General features: G+C 44.9%; 1 protein-coding gene across 4 annotated transcripts in view; it reads right to left on the bottom strand.

The window, feature by feature from the left end:
* LOC121549929 (matrix metalloproteinase-16-like) overlaps window positions 1–13,488 on the bottom strand; it is a 76,892-nt gene that overhangs the window by 32,631 nt on the left and 30,773 nt on the right. For all 4 annotated transcript variants that reach the window (XM_045210365.1, XM_045210367.1, XM_041861918.2 and 1 more), the window contains one exon: window positions 1,192–1,353. In XM_045210365.1, the coding sequence (XP_045066300.1) occupies window positions 1,192–1,353 (162 nt within the window). The remainder of the gene's footprint in view (window positions 1–1,191; window positions 1,354–13,488) is intronic.

The raw sequence follows: 13,488 nt of genomic DNA, 5'->3' as shown, positions 1-13,488 counted from the left end.
TTATTAGTTCAGTAGTGTTATTGAATGTTAAGGGGGTTGGGTTCAGTGTTGGTGTACTTATTTAGTTTATATGGCACTAAGACCGCACTGAACGAGCTGTATGAGGCCATAAGCAAACAAGAAAATGGTATTCTTCAGTATGAAAATGTATGCACTCACTAACTGTAAGTCGCTCTGGATAAGAGCGTCTGCTAAATGACTAAAATGTAAATGTATATAAATATACAGCTGAAATTCCTCTTTAATGAATGTCTGTCCATAACTGTGGGTTAATAAATGATCATAAATCCCATTTGGACAGGACTGGTGCCAATCATGCAGCTGGATAACAAGGCTGGGGCCAACGACAGTGATAGGACTATTACACAGAGGTGACAGCTTTAGGAGATAGAGAAGGAGAGGGTGAATAAATGTATGCGTGAGTGAGTGAATGACTGACTGAATGAATGACTGAAAAAAAAAATGAATGAATGAACGGACAAAAAAACGAACTAACCAACAAATGAATACATGAATGACCACATGACCTTGGGCCATCATCCCCAGGGATTGTAGGCCCAAAGGATCAGGGGATTACAGTGCTAGTTACTAACTCCACTAGTTATCATCATCATCATCATCATCATCCCAGTCAGTCAGTCCAGTGAACTGATCAGCTGCTGCCTGGGAGGACCACAGGGATTGTATTCATTGACTGAATGAAATCTCTTGAAATAGACCCTGGATTAGTGGGGGCAAAGCACTTTGCAATTATATAATGATAGGGAGAATGATGGAGAGATAAACCACACACACCATAAACAGAAATAGAATCTCCGCTCGATGCTATCCCTTATGACGGTAAACCCTCATGTTGGTACGCATGCACACACACACACACACACACACACACACACACACACACACACACACACACACACACATCTCTCCAATACAACCCTGATTTTAAGAGCAGGAGGAAGAAGGGAAAGGGTAAGACTCATCTGCTTTATACGAGTCCCACTTCCCTTGAAGACAACAATGACAAGGAAAGGGTGGAGGAGGAGGAGGAGGAAAAGTAAAAGAAGGAAGGACGAGGAGAGGTTTGATGGTGTACCCAGGTCTGCCCCTCCGTCTGTGCTTGCCACCCTCCGGCAGCACACTGATGATATAAGTAGATGGTTGTGTTAAATGAGAGGAAGCCTAGCCTACCGTAGATCTTCTGGATGCCTTGGAGGTCGTCGTGGGGCAGCTTGAAGTTCTCTGTGTCCATGTACTGGTAGAAGGGGGCCATGATGGCTGTGGGATCGTTGGAGTGTTCCAAACCAAGGGCATGGCCCAGCTCATGGACTGCCACTAGGAACAGATCATTACCTGGAGAGAGAGAGAGAGAGAGAGAGAGAGAGAGAGAGAGAGAGAGAGAGAGAGAGAGAGAGAGAGAGAGAGAGAGAGAGAGAGAGAGAGAGAGAGAGAGAGAGAGAGAGAGAGAGAGAGAGAGAGAGAGAGAGAGAGAGAGAGAGAGAGAGAGAGAGAGAGAGAGAGAGAGAGAGAGAGAGAGAGAGAGAGAGAGAGAGAGAGAGAGAGATGTGTGTGTGAGACGTGTAGTGTGAGATCAGATCAGAGCAATAAGTGTGACTTTTGCCTTTCGCGCTATGAGTAAATGCACCATCATACTTCAAATAGACAGGATGTGTGAATGATAAACTGCTGCGCAATTTATGTTAAAACTTTTCTTTGACAATTTCCGTGAGGGGGCAGTTTAGTTTAACCAAAGTTTTACTATACATGCAAGAAACCCACAATCTCTAAATGTGCACACATAGAAAGAGATGAGTGATATGTGTGTGAGAGGCGAGTAGGGTCAGAGAAGGGTCAGAGCAGGGTCAGAGTAGGGTCAGAGAAGGGTCAGAGCAGGGTCAGAGCAGGGTCAGAGTAGGGTCAGAGAAGAGTCAGAGCAGGGTCAGAGCAGGGTCAGAGAGTGTGTGTGACAGCGACAGAGAGTGTGCGTGATCCTCCACTGATTCCCCAAATGAGAGGATAATCCAGTAAAAACAACCACTACCACTGATGGGAACCATTATGGTCTTAACACACAGACACACAGACACAGACACACACACACACACACACACACACACACACACACACACACACACACACACAGATCAAAATGAACTGGAGTGTCTTCCCTATGTGAGAGCATGGGATGCACTGGTCCCCTTTGTAATTATGCGGGTAAGCCGGTAATTTTATGCTGGGTTGAACTCTGACCCCAGAAGACTCCAGTGGCAACCAGCCATGTCCCAGTCAGAGGGTACGTCCCAAATGACACCCTATTCCCTATATAGTGGGACGTAGATTCACTAACTGGGACATAGGAGGACCGGAACCAGGGAGTCAGGAACCACAAAACCCAGACTGAACAGAGAACAGAGTTGGAAAGCCACATTATCAATTAGTCTCTCTCTTTCTCTCTCTCTTCCGCTCTCTCTATCTCTCTCCCTCTCTTCCTCCTACCGTCTCCCTCTCTCTTCCTCTCTCTGTCCCCCCCCTCTCTCTCCTTGTCTATCTCTCTCTCTCTTCCTCTCTCTCACTCTCTGTTCCTTACTCCATTTTCCTCTTCCTCCCCTCACTCTCACTCTTTCTGAAGCACCCGGCATGGATAAAAGGAGCATAATTTATTCATTCTGTTCTCATTGACTTGAAGCACTTATCTACAGCAGAATGTGTACCATGAATAACAGATCTAGTGACACAGAGTCCACTCCGGACCAGATGTACTCTCTCAATAAGTTTGCTGCTATAGACAAACAGACAGACAGATAGACAAATGACTGGGTCTGGATTTGTGTATACAACAAATAAAACAGATGCCAGTATAAAGTAATATATAGTACCCACTGGGCACACACTGGTTGAATCAACGTTGTTTCTACTTCATTTCAATGAAATTACTTTGAACCAATGTGGGATAGACGTCAAATTGACGTCTGTGCCCAGTGGTAGTGTCTCACAGTGCTATAATAGGTAATGTAAAAAATGATTCCAGCTGTATGTTGTTATGTAAATGACTGTTATGGTTTAGATGACATCAAAACGAAAAGATAGTTAGAAAATGTGAACAAAATGCTAACAATCACAGAAAAGATTTATGCAGGAATATAATGAGGGTGAATTAGATAAATAATGATAGAGAGAGAGAAAGAGAAGAGAAGAGAGAGAGTCCAATGATTTAAGAATCACTTGGGAAATTGGGGCATAATGCTATGCAAATGAAGAGTGTGAGATGTCTACGCCAATCTATTTCCCTGATGGAGAGCAGAAGAGAAGAGAGAAGAGTAGAGGTGAGGAGAAGAGAAGAGAAGAGAAGAGAGGTGAGGAGAATTGAGGGGAAGAGAGGTGAGGAGAAGAGAGGGGAGGACAGGTGAGGAGAAGAGAAGAGAAGAGAGGAGAGGATAGTAGAGGTGAGGAGAAGAGAGAAGAAGAGAGGTGAGGAGAAGAGAGGGGAAGAGAGGTGAGGAGAAGAGAGGGGAGGACAGGTGAGGAGAAGAGAAGAGAAGAGAAGAGAGGAGAGGAGAAGAGAGGAGAAGAGAGGGGAGGACAGGTGAGGTGAAGAGAGGAGAAGAGAGGGGAGGACAGGTGAGGAGAAGAGAGGAGAGGTGAGGTGAAGAGAGGAGAAGAGAGGGGAGGACAGGTGTGGAGAAGAGAAGAGAGGAGGATACACTATCCTAGTAGACAGTGTGTCCCCACTGCCCCAGTTTCCCTTCTCCTCTCTCCCTCCCCCTCTATCCATCCATCCATTCCCTGATCAACGGCACAGAAAATGCAGAAGCGGCAGAGACATAGAGAGAGAGCAGGACAGAAAGAGAGAGAGAGAGAGAGAGAGAGAGAGAGAGAGAGAGAGAGAGAGAGAGAGAGAGAGAGAGAGAGAGAGAGAGAGAGAATAACATTCTGTAGGACAGAACATTTTGAGAAATAACTAGTTTCTAGTCAATAACGAGTCAAGTTAGAGATTATCCTGAAGCATGTTCCTCTTAAGGATTGGAACTGGGTGACGTCAAGGGTGTTGTTCTGGTTACCAACAGGCACTAACTCCCAAGAAGGATGGTTTGAAATCTCAGCTATAGGCGGCCACTTATCCAGAGTCTGATTGAGGCTGCGCTGCTCCAGTGATCTCAGGAGTTCCTCAGAGGTTGAAGGGGCAACCTGGGAGCCGCCCACTGAGATGAGTCCCAGGACAACAGTCACACGCACCACCAGCATCATTTCTCAAATGTCTCACTATAATGTCTCAATATGTCTCCGTTTGTCTCTGTACAGAAAGTCTGTCTCACTCTGCCTGTTGATATTTTAATGGTGCCAAGGGTAGTTCCAGTCTTTTATCCACTGTTGTTTGCTCTCCTGTCCCTCTCTACGGCACCACAGGTCAGATTCCAGGGACATTTGCTGTTTGCACTAACTGGGTCTTACCACTGTTGCTAAATGGTGAAAGTTGGGAATTAATGTAGGCCTAGATTCAATCAGATTAAGCGTTAACCAGCGATAGCAGACACCCGCATAGCGAATGTTTTGGCAGTGTCGGAGGTGGAACTGCGTTGGAGCTGTCAAATCAGTGAGCAGCTGCTCTTGATCATTGTCACGAAGCCACACCTGTACCACTCGCGTTAGTAGTTCAGAAAGAGAACGTGTAGGCTGTATAGAAATAATTACGTTCAAATAGAAAAATCATTAAACAAAATAATGAGGATTTCTATCATCCTAATTGAGGTGTAGATTACATCTCACATTCCAGTGTTCAAAATTGTAAACAAGGCTGCATTGGATTTCTGTTAATGTGACTCTGTGCAGCCAATGGCAATGTCCGCTTTAGGTGTAGTGCCGGGAGCCACTTGTGGATTTGACAGCTCTAACGCAGTTCCACCTCCGACACCACCAAAACCACCGCCATGCGGATGTTGGCTAAAGCGGATCTGATTGAATTGAGCCCTTAGTAGCAACCAGAGTTTCTTTGATCACGCCCATATATGGACTACCTATTCCTACTAAATGCATGCCCAATTCTGGTCTTCCTGTTCCCGATTGGCAACTGTAAAAAAAAATATATACTTTGGCAATATCAAAGTATAACAACACCCATAGGTGGCGCTGTAATAAGCATTCAAAGTCTAAGGCTCAGCCCGGTGGCCCTGTTTGACATACAACCACGAAACTTGGTATACCAGTGTTTCTCATCATAAGGAACAAATTAGTCTCAAAGACCCATGAGATCCGCCATATTGGATTTTCCACCATCTTGGACTGAGATGCTGCGCCACTCGGGAGCCCAATAACAAAGTGCATCCCTGCCCCTGTTTCAGTAAAAAGCTGAAGGATGGAGCTGGAGAAATGTAACCACACTCAAATTCATAGACAGAACTAGGCATGCAAGGATTGACCATCCATGTTATCAACATTATAGTTTTAACCATGTTTAGATGCTATATAGTTATTGTTTACATTTACTTTGTTTATAAACATTGGAGTAAAACAACATTATATTTGGTTATGATGAGATACACCAGTTGAACTAAGCTCATGAGGCATTTATAAGTTATATTCTTCAAGAGTCAATGGGTACATACTATATCATTAATTTATAATTCCAGATTTGTTATTAATGTTCAGAACTGATCAAGTGGCCAGTCTAAATTGATAAAAGGCCCAGATCTGGCCTGCGGGCCGGCAGTTGAAGAGCCCTGCTGTACAGTATATGGTAAAGAATGCAGAGGGATTCACAGGCTACATTGACTCTCACCTTGACCCCTGACCCCTGTAGTCTCTGTGACATCATATCCTGTCAACAGCCATATCTCATCCTCTAACAATGGAACCGGATGAAGGGAGCATCACTGTCCTTTAGATATCAGTTTAAAAACAACCACTGTATTTATATCTTCTTCTCTATATCTCCAGCCCGCCTGACCAACAGAGACAGTAGCATTGTGAAGGCCTGCTGGAGCTCTCCTCTCTTCCCCCCGTCTCCTTTTTCCCTTTCCTCTCTCCCCCTTTCCCCTCTCATCCCCTCTCTCACCTCCTCTCCTCTCCTCTCCTCTCCTCTCCTGTGGCATGCCTCTCCTCTCTCTGCCACTACAGTCCTCTCCTACTGAACAGACACTGGAGGTCATATTGTTATAAATGAGGCAAGGAGGAAGCTAACCCTCTCGCACAGAGAGAAGAGATAGGGAGGGTGGGAGGGCGGGAGGGTGGGAGGGAGGGGAAGACACAGGAGATTTATGATCTCCATCTCATTCTCTATCCTCTCTCTCTAACCCCCCTCTATCTCTCTCTCACTCTCTCTCTCTCCCTCTCTTTCTCTCTCTCTCTCTCTCTCTCTCTCTCTCTCTCTCTCTCTCTCTCTCTCTCTCTCTCTCTCTCTCAATTAAATTAAATTAAATTCAAAGGGATTTATTGGTATGGGAAACATATGTTTACATCGCCAAAGCAAATGGAATAGACAATAAACAAATGGGAAATAAACAAGGGAAACAGTAGTGAACATTACACTCACAAAAGTTTGAAAAGAATATAGACATTTCAAATGTTATATTATTGGCTATGTACAGTGTTGTAACAATATATCTCTCTCTCTCTCTCTCCACTGGGCACTATCACAGCAGCAACAAAATAAGCAGGAGCTGTGATTAGGAACCTGGAGCTCTGCTTGATCTGCCGTTTCTTCATAATTGATTGGTTACGTGGCTAGCTGCACATGCCACAGTGTAGGGCTGCTCCCGGGGACGCACGTGACTCAGTCTGACTGTGTTTCTTACTCACCAGATTGAGTCCTTAGTCTTTCCACTAGATCTAGGGCTCTCGACACACAGGAGTTCAATTGCTCTGTATGGCAGCGCTGGCCTATATCTGCAGGGCTGTAACTCCAACCTCCTATTCTCCATCCATTGAGAGGACGACAGTATTTCACCATAAGAAACCTTCGCTTCGACAAGGAATAAATTCATATGGATCTGACTGAGCTTCCGTCGCTTACTGTACCTTTCTCTGCTCCACCTCTTTACGTACTGTACTCTCTCTCTCTCTCTCTCTCTCTCTCTCTCTCTCACTCTCTCTCTCTCTCTCTCTCTGCTCTCTCACTCTCACTCTCTATCGCTGTCTCTCTCTCTCTCTCTCTCTCTCTCTCTCTCTCTCTCTCTCTCTCTCTCTCTCTCTCTCTCTCTCTTTCTGCTCCTAACTCAACAACAGAAAGGCTTATCATTGCTTTTGTTATGAATGCTGTTTCAATTGCTCTGTATTTCTCTGCTCATTCAATTCATCATCGGTTTGTGAAAGGGCAAGCGAGAGAGGGCGAGCGGGAGTGAGAGGAAGAAAGAGAGCGAGGGGGAGACAGAAAATGAGAAAGAGAGAGGCGTTTGTATGATATTAAAAGGATGACACTGCATCTTCTGCAGGAACTAAAACAACAACAATTGAACTGCATCATCCACATGCCACATGCCACATAATTACCAAGGATGTAGTACAACACTCCCATCTCTAGCAGAGCTCCCCAAGGAAAGACAGATCTGATACCCATCAGCCTTCCCCCTCTCAAGGCCTGACACTTGTGTTAACAACTGTGTTATTATTGCATGCTTGCTGTTGTTGTTGCTGTTGTTGTTTACGCCCAAGTCTTAGCACTGAGAATAAGCACTTCCTTTGTCCCTGGAGGAGCTAAATGTTCCCATTGTCTTCCTCTTACCCAGAATTCCCTGGGTCGAGGCCCCTAAGAGCAGAGCGGCCGTCTGAGAGGTGTGTGTGCGTGCGCGGGCGAGCGTGTGTGCGAGTAACTGGTTGTGGTACTAAAGGACTGAAAGTTAGTGGGAGGAGGAGAGAGAGAGATGGAGAGAGATGGAATGGAAGAAAGATGAGAAAGAAGCTGAAGAAATACAGTGAAATATTTTGACAGCAGTGCCGCTTCAGTCCACTGTCAATAATATGTTACACATACTGTAGAGTCAAACCTACAGAGGAAGAGAGTGAGGTGGAAGAAAACCAAAGGGCTGAGCGAGGGAGGGAGAAAAGGGAGGGAAGGAGTAGCTGAGTGCTGAGATTCCAGGGGGAGTTTGTGAGCTTGGTGCCCCTGCCTGCCTGTGCTGTTGCCAGCAGGGCTCAGGTTCTGTTTCTGTTGCTGCACCTGGCCTGGTTTTTGGGTGTGAACAGACAGACTGGCCATTGTGGCTGCAGCCAAACTACAGCACCCCGCCACAATATTATCTCTCTATCTCCCTGATTTACATTCTCTCTCTTTCTCCCCATCCCTCTCTGCCTCTCCTCTCTCCATCTCGCTGACTTACACTCTCTTTCTTTCTCTCACCACCCCTCTCTCTCTCTTTCTGCCCCCATTCTGCATGCCTGTGCTCTTTGCTTTGGGGCAATTCCATGCTAACGGAATTATGCCGAGACTCAGATTTTTCACTTTAAAATGGCTCAGCGTAATTCCCTTTGGCAAAATCTCATCAGTGATCTCCTGTTAAAACACAATTGTGTTGAATTAATCTATCTTCTCTACAAAAGAGCTGAAAGAGGAGACAGGAAAGGAAAGAGGGGAAATAGTCAACAGAGAATGATGGCTGTGTATGGAGGTTGTTTAATTAATGGCCTTGATGGGGAGGTTATGAGTGACTTCAGGCTCCCTGCCTGAAGTGCTGTGGCAGAAAGAGGCATGTGAGATAAACTATGTAGAGAGAGGTCTGTTTGTGTGTGTGTGTGTGTGTGTGTGTGTGTGTGTGTGTGTGTGTGTGTGTGTGTGTGTGTGCGTGCGTGCGTGTGTGTGTGTGTGCGTGTGTGTGTGAGGGCGGAAGAGGCTGATGCCACCCACATGGCAGCTAGCGCTAGTGTCAGTGGGCGAGCGTCTATTTCTAGAGGCAGCCTGGTGGGGTAGAGAATGGGGCTATCTCTCTCTCTCTCTCTCTCTCTCTCTCTCTCTCTCTCTCTCTCTCTCTCTCTCTCTCTGCTCTCTCTCTCGCTCTCTCTCTCTCTCTCTCTCTCTCTCTCTCTCTTTCTCTCTCTCTCTCTCTATGCCAGACACTGTGTTACCAAATCAAATTATTTCTCACTGCATAGATTCATAGCTATACAAACATTTGGAAAAATCATTCAAAATCAAGTAATTCTAATTATTTTGTCTGCTAGTTCATATATTCATTTGCTTTTCCCTAGTACAGTACAGTACCATAGCCTCCTCAGTTTCCTCTGTGTGTATTCAGCTCTTCACAGTACCTGTCCCTGCTGCTGGCCTCCAGCAAGGTATACCACTGACAGTCATCAATATCAATACCTCTTCTCCAAATGTCACCATGCTGGGTGTTTGTAGAGCAAACTGTTTGCACACACACACACACACACACGCACGCACGCACAAACGCACACACACGCACACACACACATGCAGTAAAGAGATAGAGATCAGTCCCAGTTCCCTGGCAGCCAAGCAGCATCAGCGTATAAATGCCTGTTTTCTGCTGCTACAGTTTGAAGGCTGCTCCATCTTATCAAAGCGCCACATCCCGTCACCGGCCGCATGCTGAGAACCCAGGCCTAAAAATAGACCCACAAGGACACCATATGCTCCTTCACAACACAGCCACCTTCACCGCCACATCTACATCATCCACAACACCAAAGCCTGAACCGGGGTTGAACCATGTTCTAGGTTATCCCTGTGAGTCTTTCATGAGACACAATTACTGTATTTTAGCTACCGGCATTTGAATAAGGAATCAGTTCAACAACAGGGAAAACAGATTGGAAATAGACGATTAGCTGTTAATTTAATCAATGGGAATGTTTTAAGCTTCATGCTATGTTGCAGTGTGACAATCAATCAATAAACCAACCAGTCAATGGCTATCCCCTCCCACGTCCCTCTATGGCCCATCCTCTAACATGTTATTACAGATCTAGGATCAGCTTCCCCTCCTCCAATCCTAGCCTTAACCATTAGTGGGGAAAATGCTAAACTGACCCAAGATCAGTGTCTAGGGGCAACTCCACCCTATTCCTGTAATTACATACAATCTCCAACCCAGCAGGAGTGGCCCATGTAGAATGTAGACTCAAAATTCTTGACATTCTTGCTCCCAGTGCATTGTTTTGCTAACCCCTACGTTCATCTTAGGTTCAGAGTGAAGAAATAACACCCTGGAACCTTAATTTCCTGCCAGGCACATCATCTAATATGTATGTTAAGTTACATAGTTTCCACTGAGATAGGCTAGTTGATGCTATCGCCACATGAACACTGGTTGTAAAGCATACCACTCCTTATGGGGTTATCAGTATGGAAAATACCAGTTTGGCATTTTGGTTTGACTGTTATCGTGTTGACTGTTATCAATTTGTAAGTCGCTCTGGATAAGAGCGTCTGCTAAATGACGTAAATGTAAAAATGTAAATGTAAATCTCGTGCCAGTCTTTTGCCGGTTGACTGAACATCAAAGGTTAGGAGTACATATGACTGACTGATCGCAGGGTGATGTGGCCTGTTGAACGGCACAAATAATCACACAGCATGCCATGTGGCCAGGTCTGTACCGGATAGTAAAGGAATCTTGGCTTTAGATTTAACTTTTTCTTTATGTACAGTGGGGGAAAAAAGTATTTAGTCAGCCACCAATTGTGCATGTTCTCCCACTTAAAAAGATGAGAGAGGCCTGTAATTTTCATCATAGTTACACGTCAACTATGACAGACAAAATTAGAATTTTTTTCTCCAGAAAATCACATTGTAGGATTTTTTATGAATTTATTTGCAAATTATGGTTGAAAATAAGTATTTGGTCAATAACAAAAGTTTCTCAATACTTTGTTATATACCCTTTGTTGGCAATGACACAGGTCAAACGTTTTCTGTAAGTCTTCACAAGGTTTTCACACACTGTTGCTGGTATTTTGGCCCATTTCTCCATGCAGATCTCCTCTAGAGCAGTGATATTTTGGGGCTGTCGCTGGGCAACTCGGACTTTCAACTCCCTCCAAAGATTTTCTATGGGGTTGAGATCTGGAGACTGGCTAGGCCACTCCAGGACCTTGAAATGCTTCTTACGAAGCCACTCCTTCGTTGCCGGGCGGTGTGTTTGGGATCATTGTCATGCTGAAAGACCCAGCCACGTTTCATCTTCAATGACCTTGCTGATGGAAGGAGGTTTTTCACTCAAAATCTCACGATACATGGCCCCATTCATTCTTTCCTTTACACGGATCAGTCGTCCTGGTCCCTTTGCAGAAAAACAGCCCCAAAGCATGATGTTTCCATCCCCATGCTTCACAGTAGGTATGGTGTTCTTTGGATGCAACTCAGCATTCTTTGTCCTCCAAACACGACGAGTTGAGTTTTTACCAAAAAGTTCTATTTTGGTTTCATCTGACCATATGACATTCTCCCAATCCTCTTCTGGATCATCCAAATGCACTCTAGCAAACTTCAGACGGGCCTGGACATGTACTGGCTTAAGCAGAGGGACACGTCTTGCACTGCAGGATTTGAGTCCCTGGCGGCGTAGTGTGTTACTGATGGTAGGCTTTGTTACTTTGGTCCCAGCTCTCTGCAGGTCATTCACTAGGTCCCCCCGTGTGGTTCTGGGATTTTTTGCTCACCGTTCTTGTGATCATTTTGACCCCACGGGGTGAGATCTTGCGTGGAGCCCCAGATCGAGGGAGATTATCAGTGGTCTTGTATGTCTTCCATTTCCTAATAATTGCTACCACAGTTGATTTCTTCAAACCAAGCTGCTTACCTATTGCAGATTCAGTCTTCCCAGCCTGGTGCAGGTCTACAATTATGTTTCTGGTGTCCTTTGACAGCTCTTTGGTCTTGGCCATAGTGGAGTTTGGAGTGTGACTGTTTGAGGTTGTGGACAGGTGTCTTTTATACTGATAACAAGTTCAAACAGGTGCCATTAATACAGGTAACGAGTGGAGGACAGAGGAGCCTCTTAAAGAAGAAGTTACAGGTCTGTGAGAGCCAGAAATCTTGCTTGTTTGTAGGTGACCAAATACTTATTTTCCACCATAATTTGCAAATAAATTCATAAAAAATCCTACAATGTGATTTTCTGGATTCTTTTCCCTCAATTTGTCTGTCATGATGAAAATTACAGGCCTCTCTCATCTTTTTAAGCGGGAGAACTTGCACAATTGGTGGCTGACTAAATACTTTTTTTCCCCACTGTATGTCTGAGCTAATGCTCTCCGCACTATACGAGATACTACACACCAACATTGCAAGTGCAGTGTTGAATTTGTGACAAAACATTCGCCTCTCAACTTTGCCTTTGAAACTTTGAAGACTACAAGCCCTGCTAGAGATCAACCAACCAGTTCAACTAAATTTGATGTGAATGTTACTTCAAATGTTACTTCACTACTTCAATGTTTTTCAAAGTACCTAAGAGGCTGAACACCTAACAACTTTGTTATAACAAACCTTTCACCAAACCAAAGGGTGCTCAACTATAATCCATCCCTGACCAAAATAATTGCCTGTTTCCCTTCGCATCCCCTCCCTCCCTCCCCTGTTCTCTAACTCTCCATACTACCTAGGGTGTGTATAGAAGCAGCACCAGCCGTGGTAGCTCCAGAGCTCCAGGATAATAGGGGATGGATCTCTCTGTTCTAGCCCCAGGCCTCCCACCCTTACTCTGGCTACAGCAGCTGAACATCACCCCCTCTCTGTCTCTCTCTTCTCTCCCACTGCCGATTGTGCTAGCACGACGCTGGCAGGTATTACTGTTCTCTCTCTCTCTCTCTCTGTCTGTCCTCCTGCACCTCAGGGAGTTGAAGACACTGGAGATAGATAGTGTTTTGAGGGAGAGGGGAGGGAAGGGGAATAGGGTTGGAGAGATAGCGAGAGAGAGATAGAGGGAGAGAGAGAGAGAGAGATAGAGACAGAGCGATAGAGAGAGCGAGAGAGAGCGAGAGAGAGAGAGAGAGGGCAACCAGTGAAGAATAAACACCATTGTAAATACAACCTATATTTATGTTGATTTATTTTCACTTTTGTACTTTAACTATTTGCACATCATTACAACACTGTATATATACATAATATGACACTTGAAATGTCTTTATTCTTTCTGAACTTTTGTGAGTGTAATGTTTACTGTTAATGTTTTATTGTTATGTTTATTATCTACTTCACTTGCTTTGGCAATGTAAACATATGTTTCCCGTGCCATAAAAAGCCCTTTAAATTGAATTGAAATTGAATTGAGAGAGAGAGAGAGAGAGAGAGAAGAAGAGAGAGAGAGAGAGAGAGAGAGAGAGAGAGAGAGAGAGAGAGAGAGAGAGAGAGAGACAGAGAGAGAGAGAGAGAGAGAGAGAGAGAGAGAGAGAGAGAGAGAGAGAGAAGAGAGAGAGAGAGACAGAGAGAGAGAGAGAAACAGAGAGAGAGAGAGAGAGAGTGAGAGAAAGAGAAAGAGAGAGAGAGACAGAGAGAGAGAGAGAGAGAGAGAGAGAGACAGAGAGAGAGAGAGA

The sequence above is a fragment of the Coregonus clupeaformis genome, chromosome 34 (assembly GCF_020615455.1).
Source record: "Coregonus clupeaformis isolate EN_2021a chromosome 34, ASM2061545v1, whole genome shotgun sequence".
NCBI lineage: Eukaryota > Metazoa > Chordata > Actinopteri > Salmoniformes > Salmonidae > Coregonus > Coregonus clupeaformis.
Note: the sequence above shows the minus strand (reverse complement) of the source record. Positions and strands in the feature narration are given on the sequence as shown.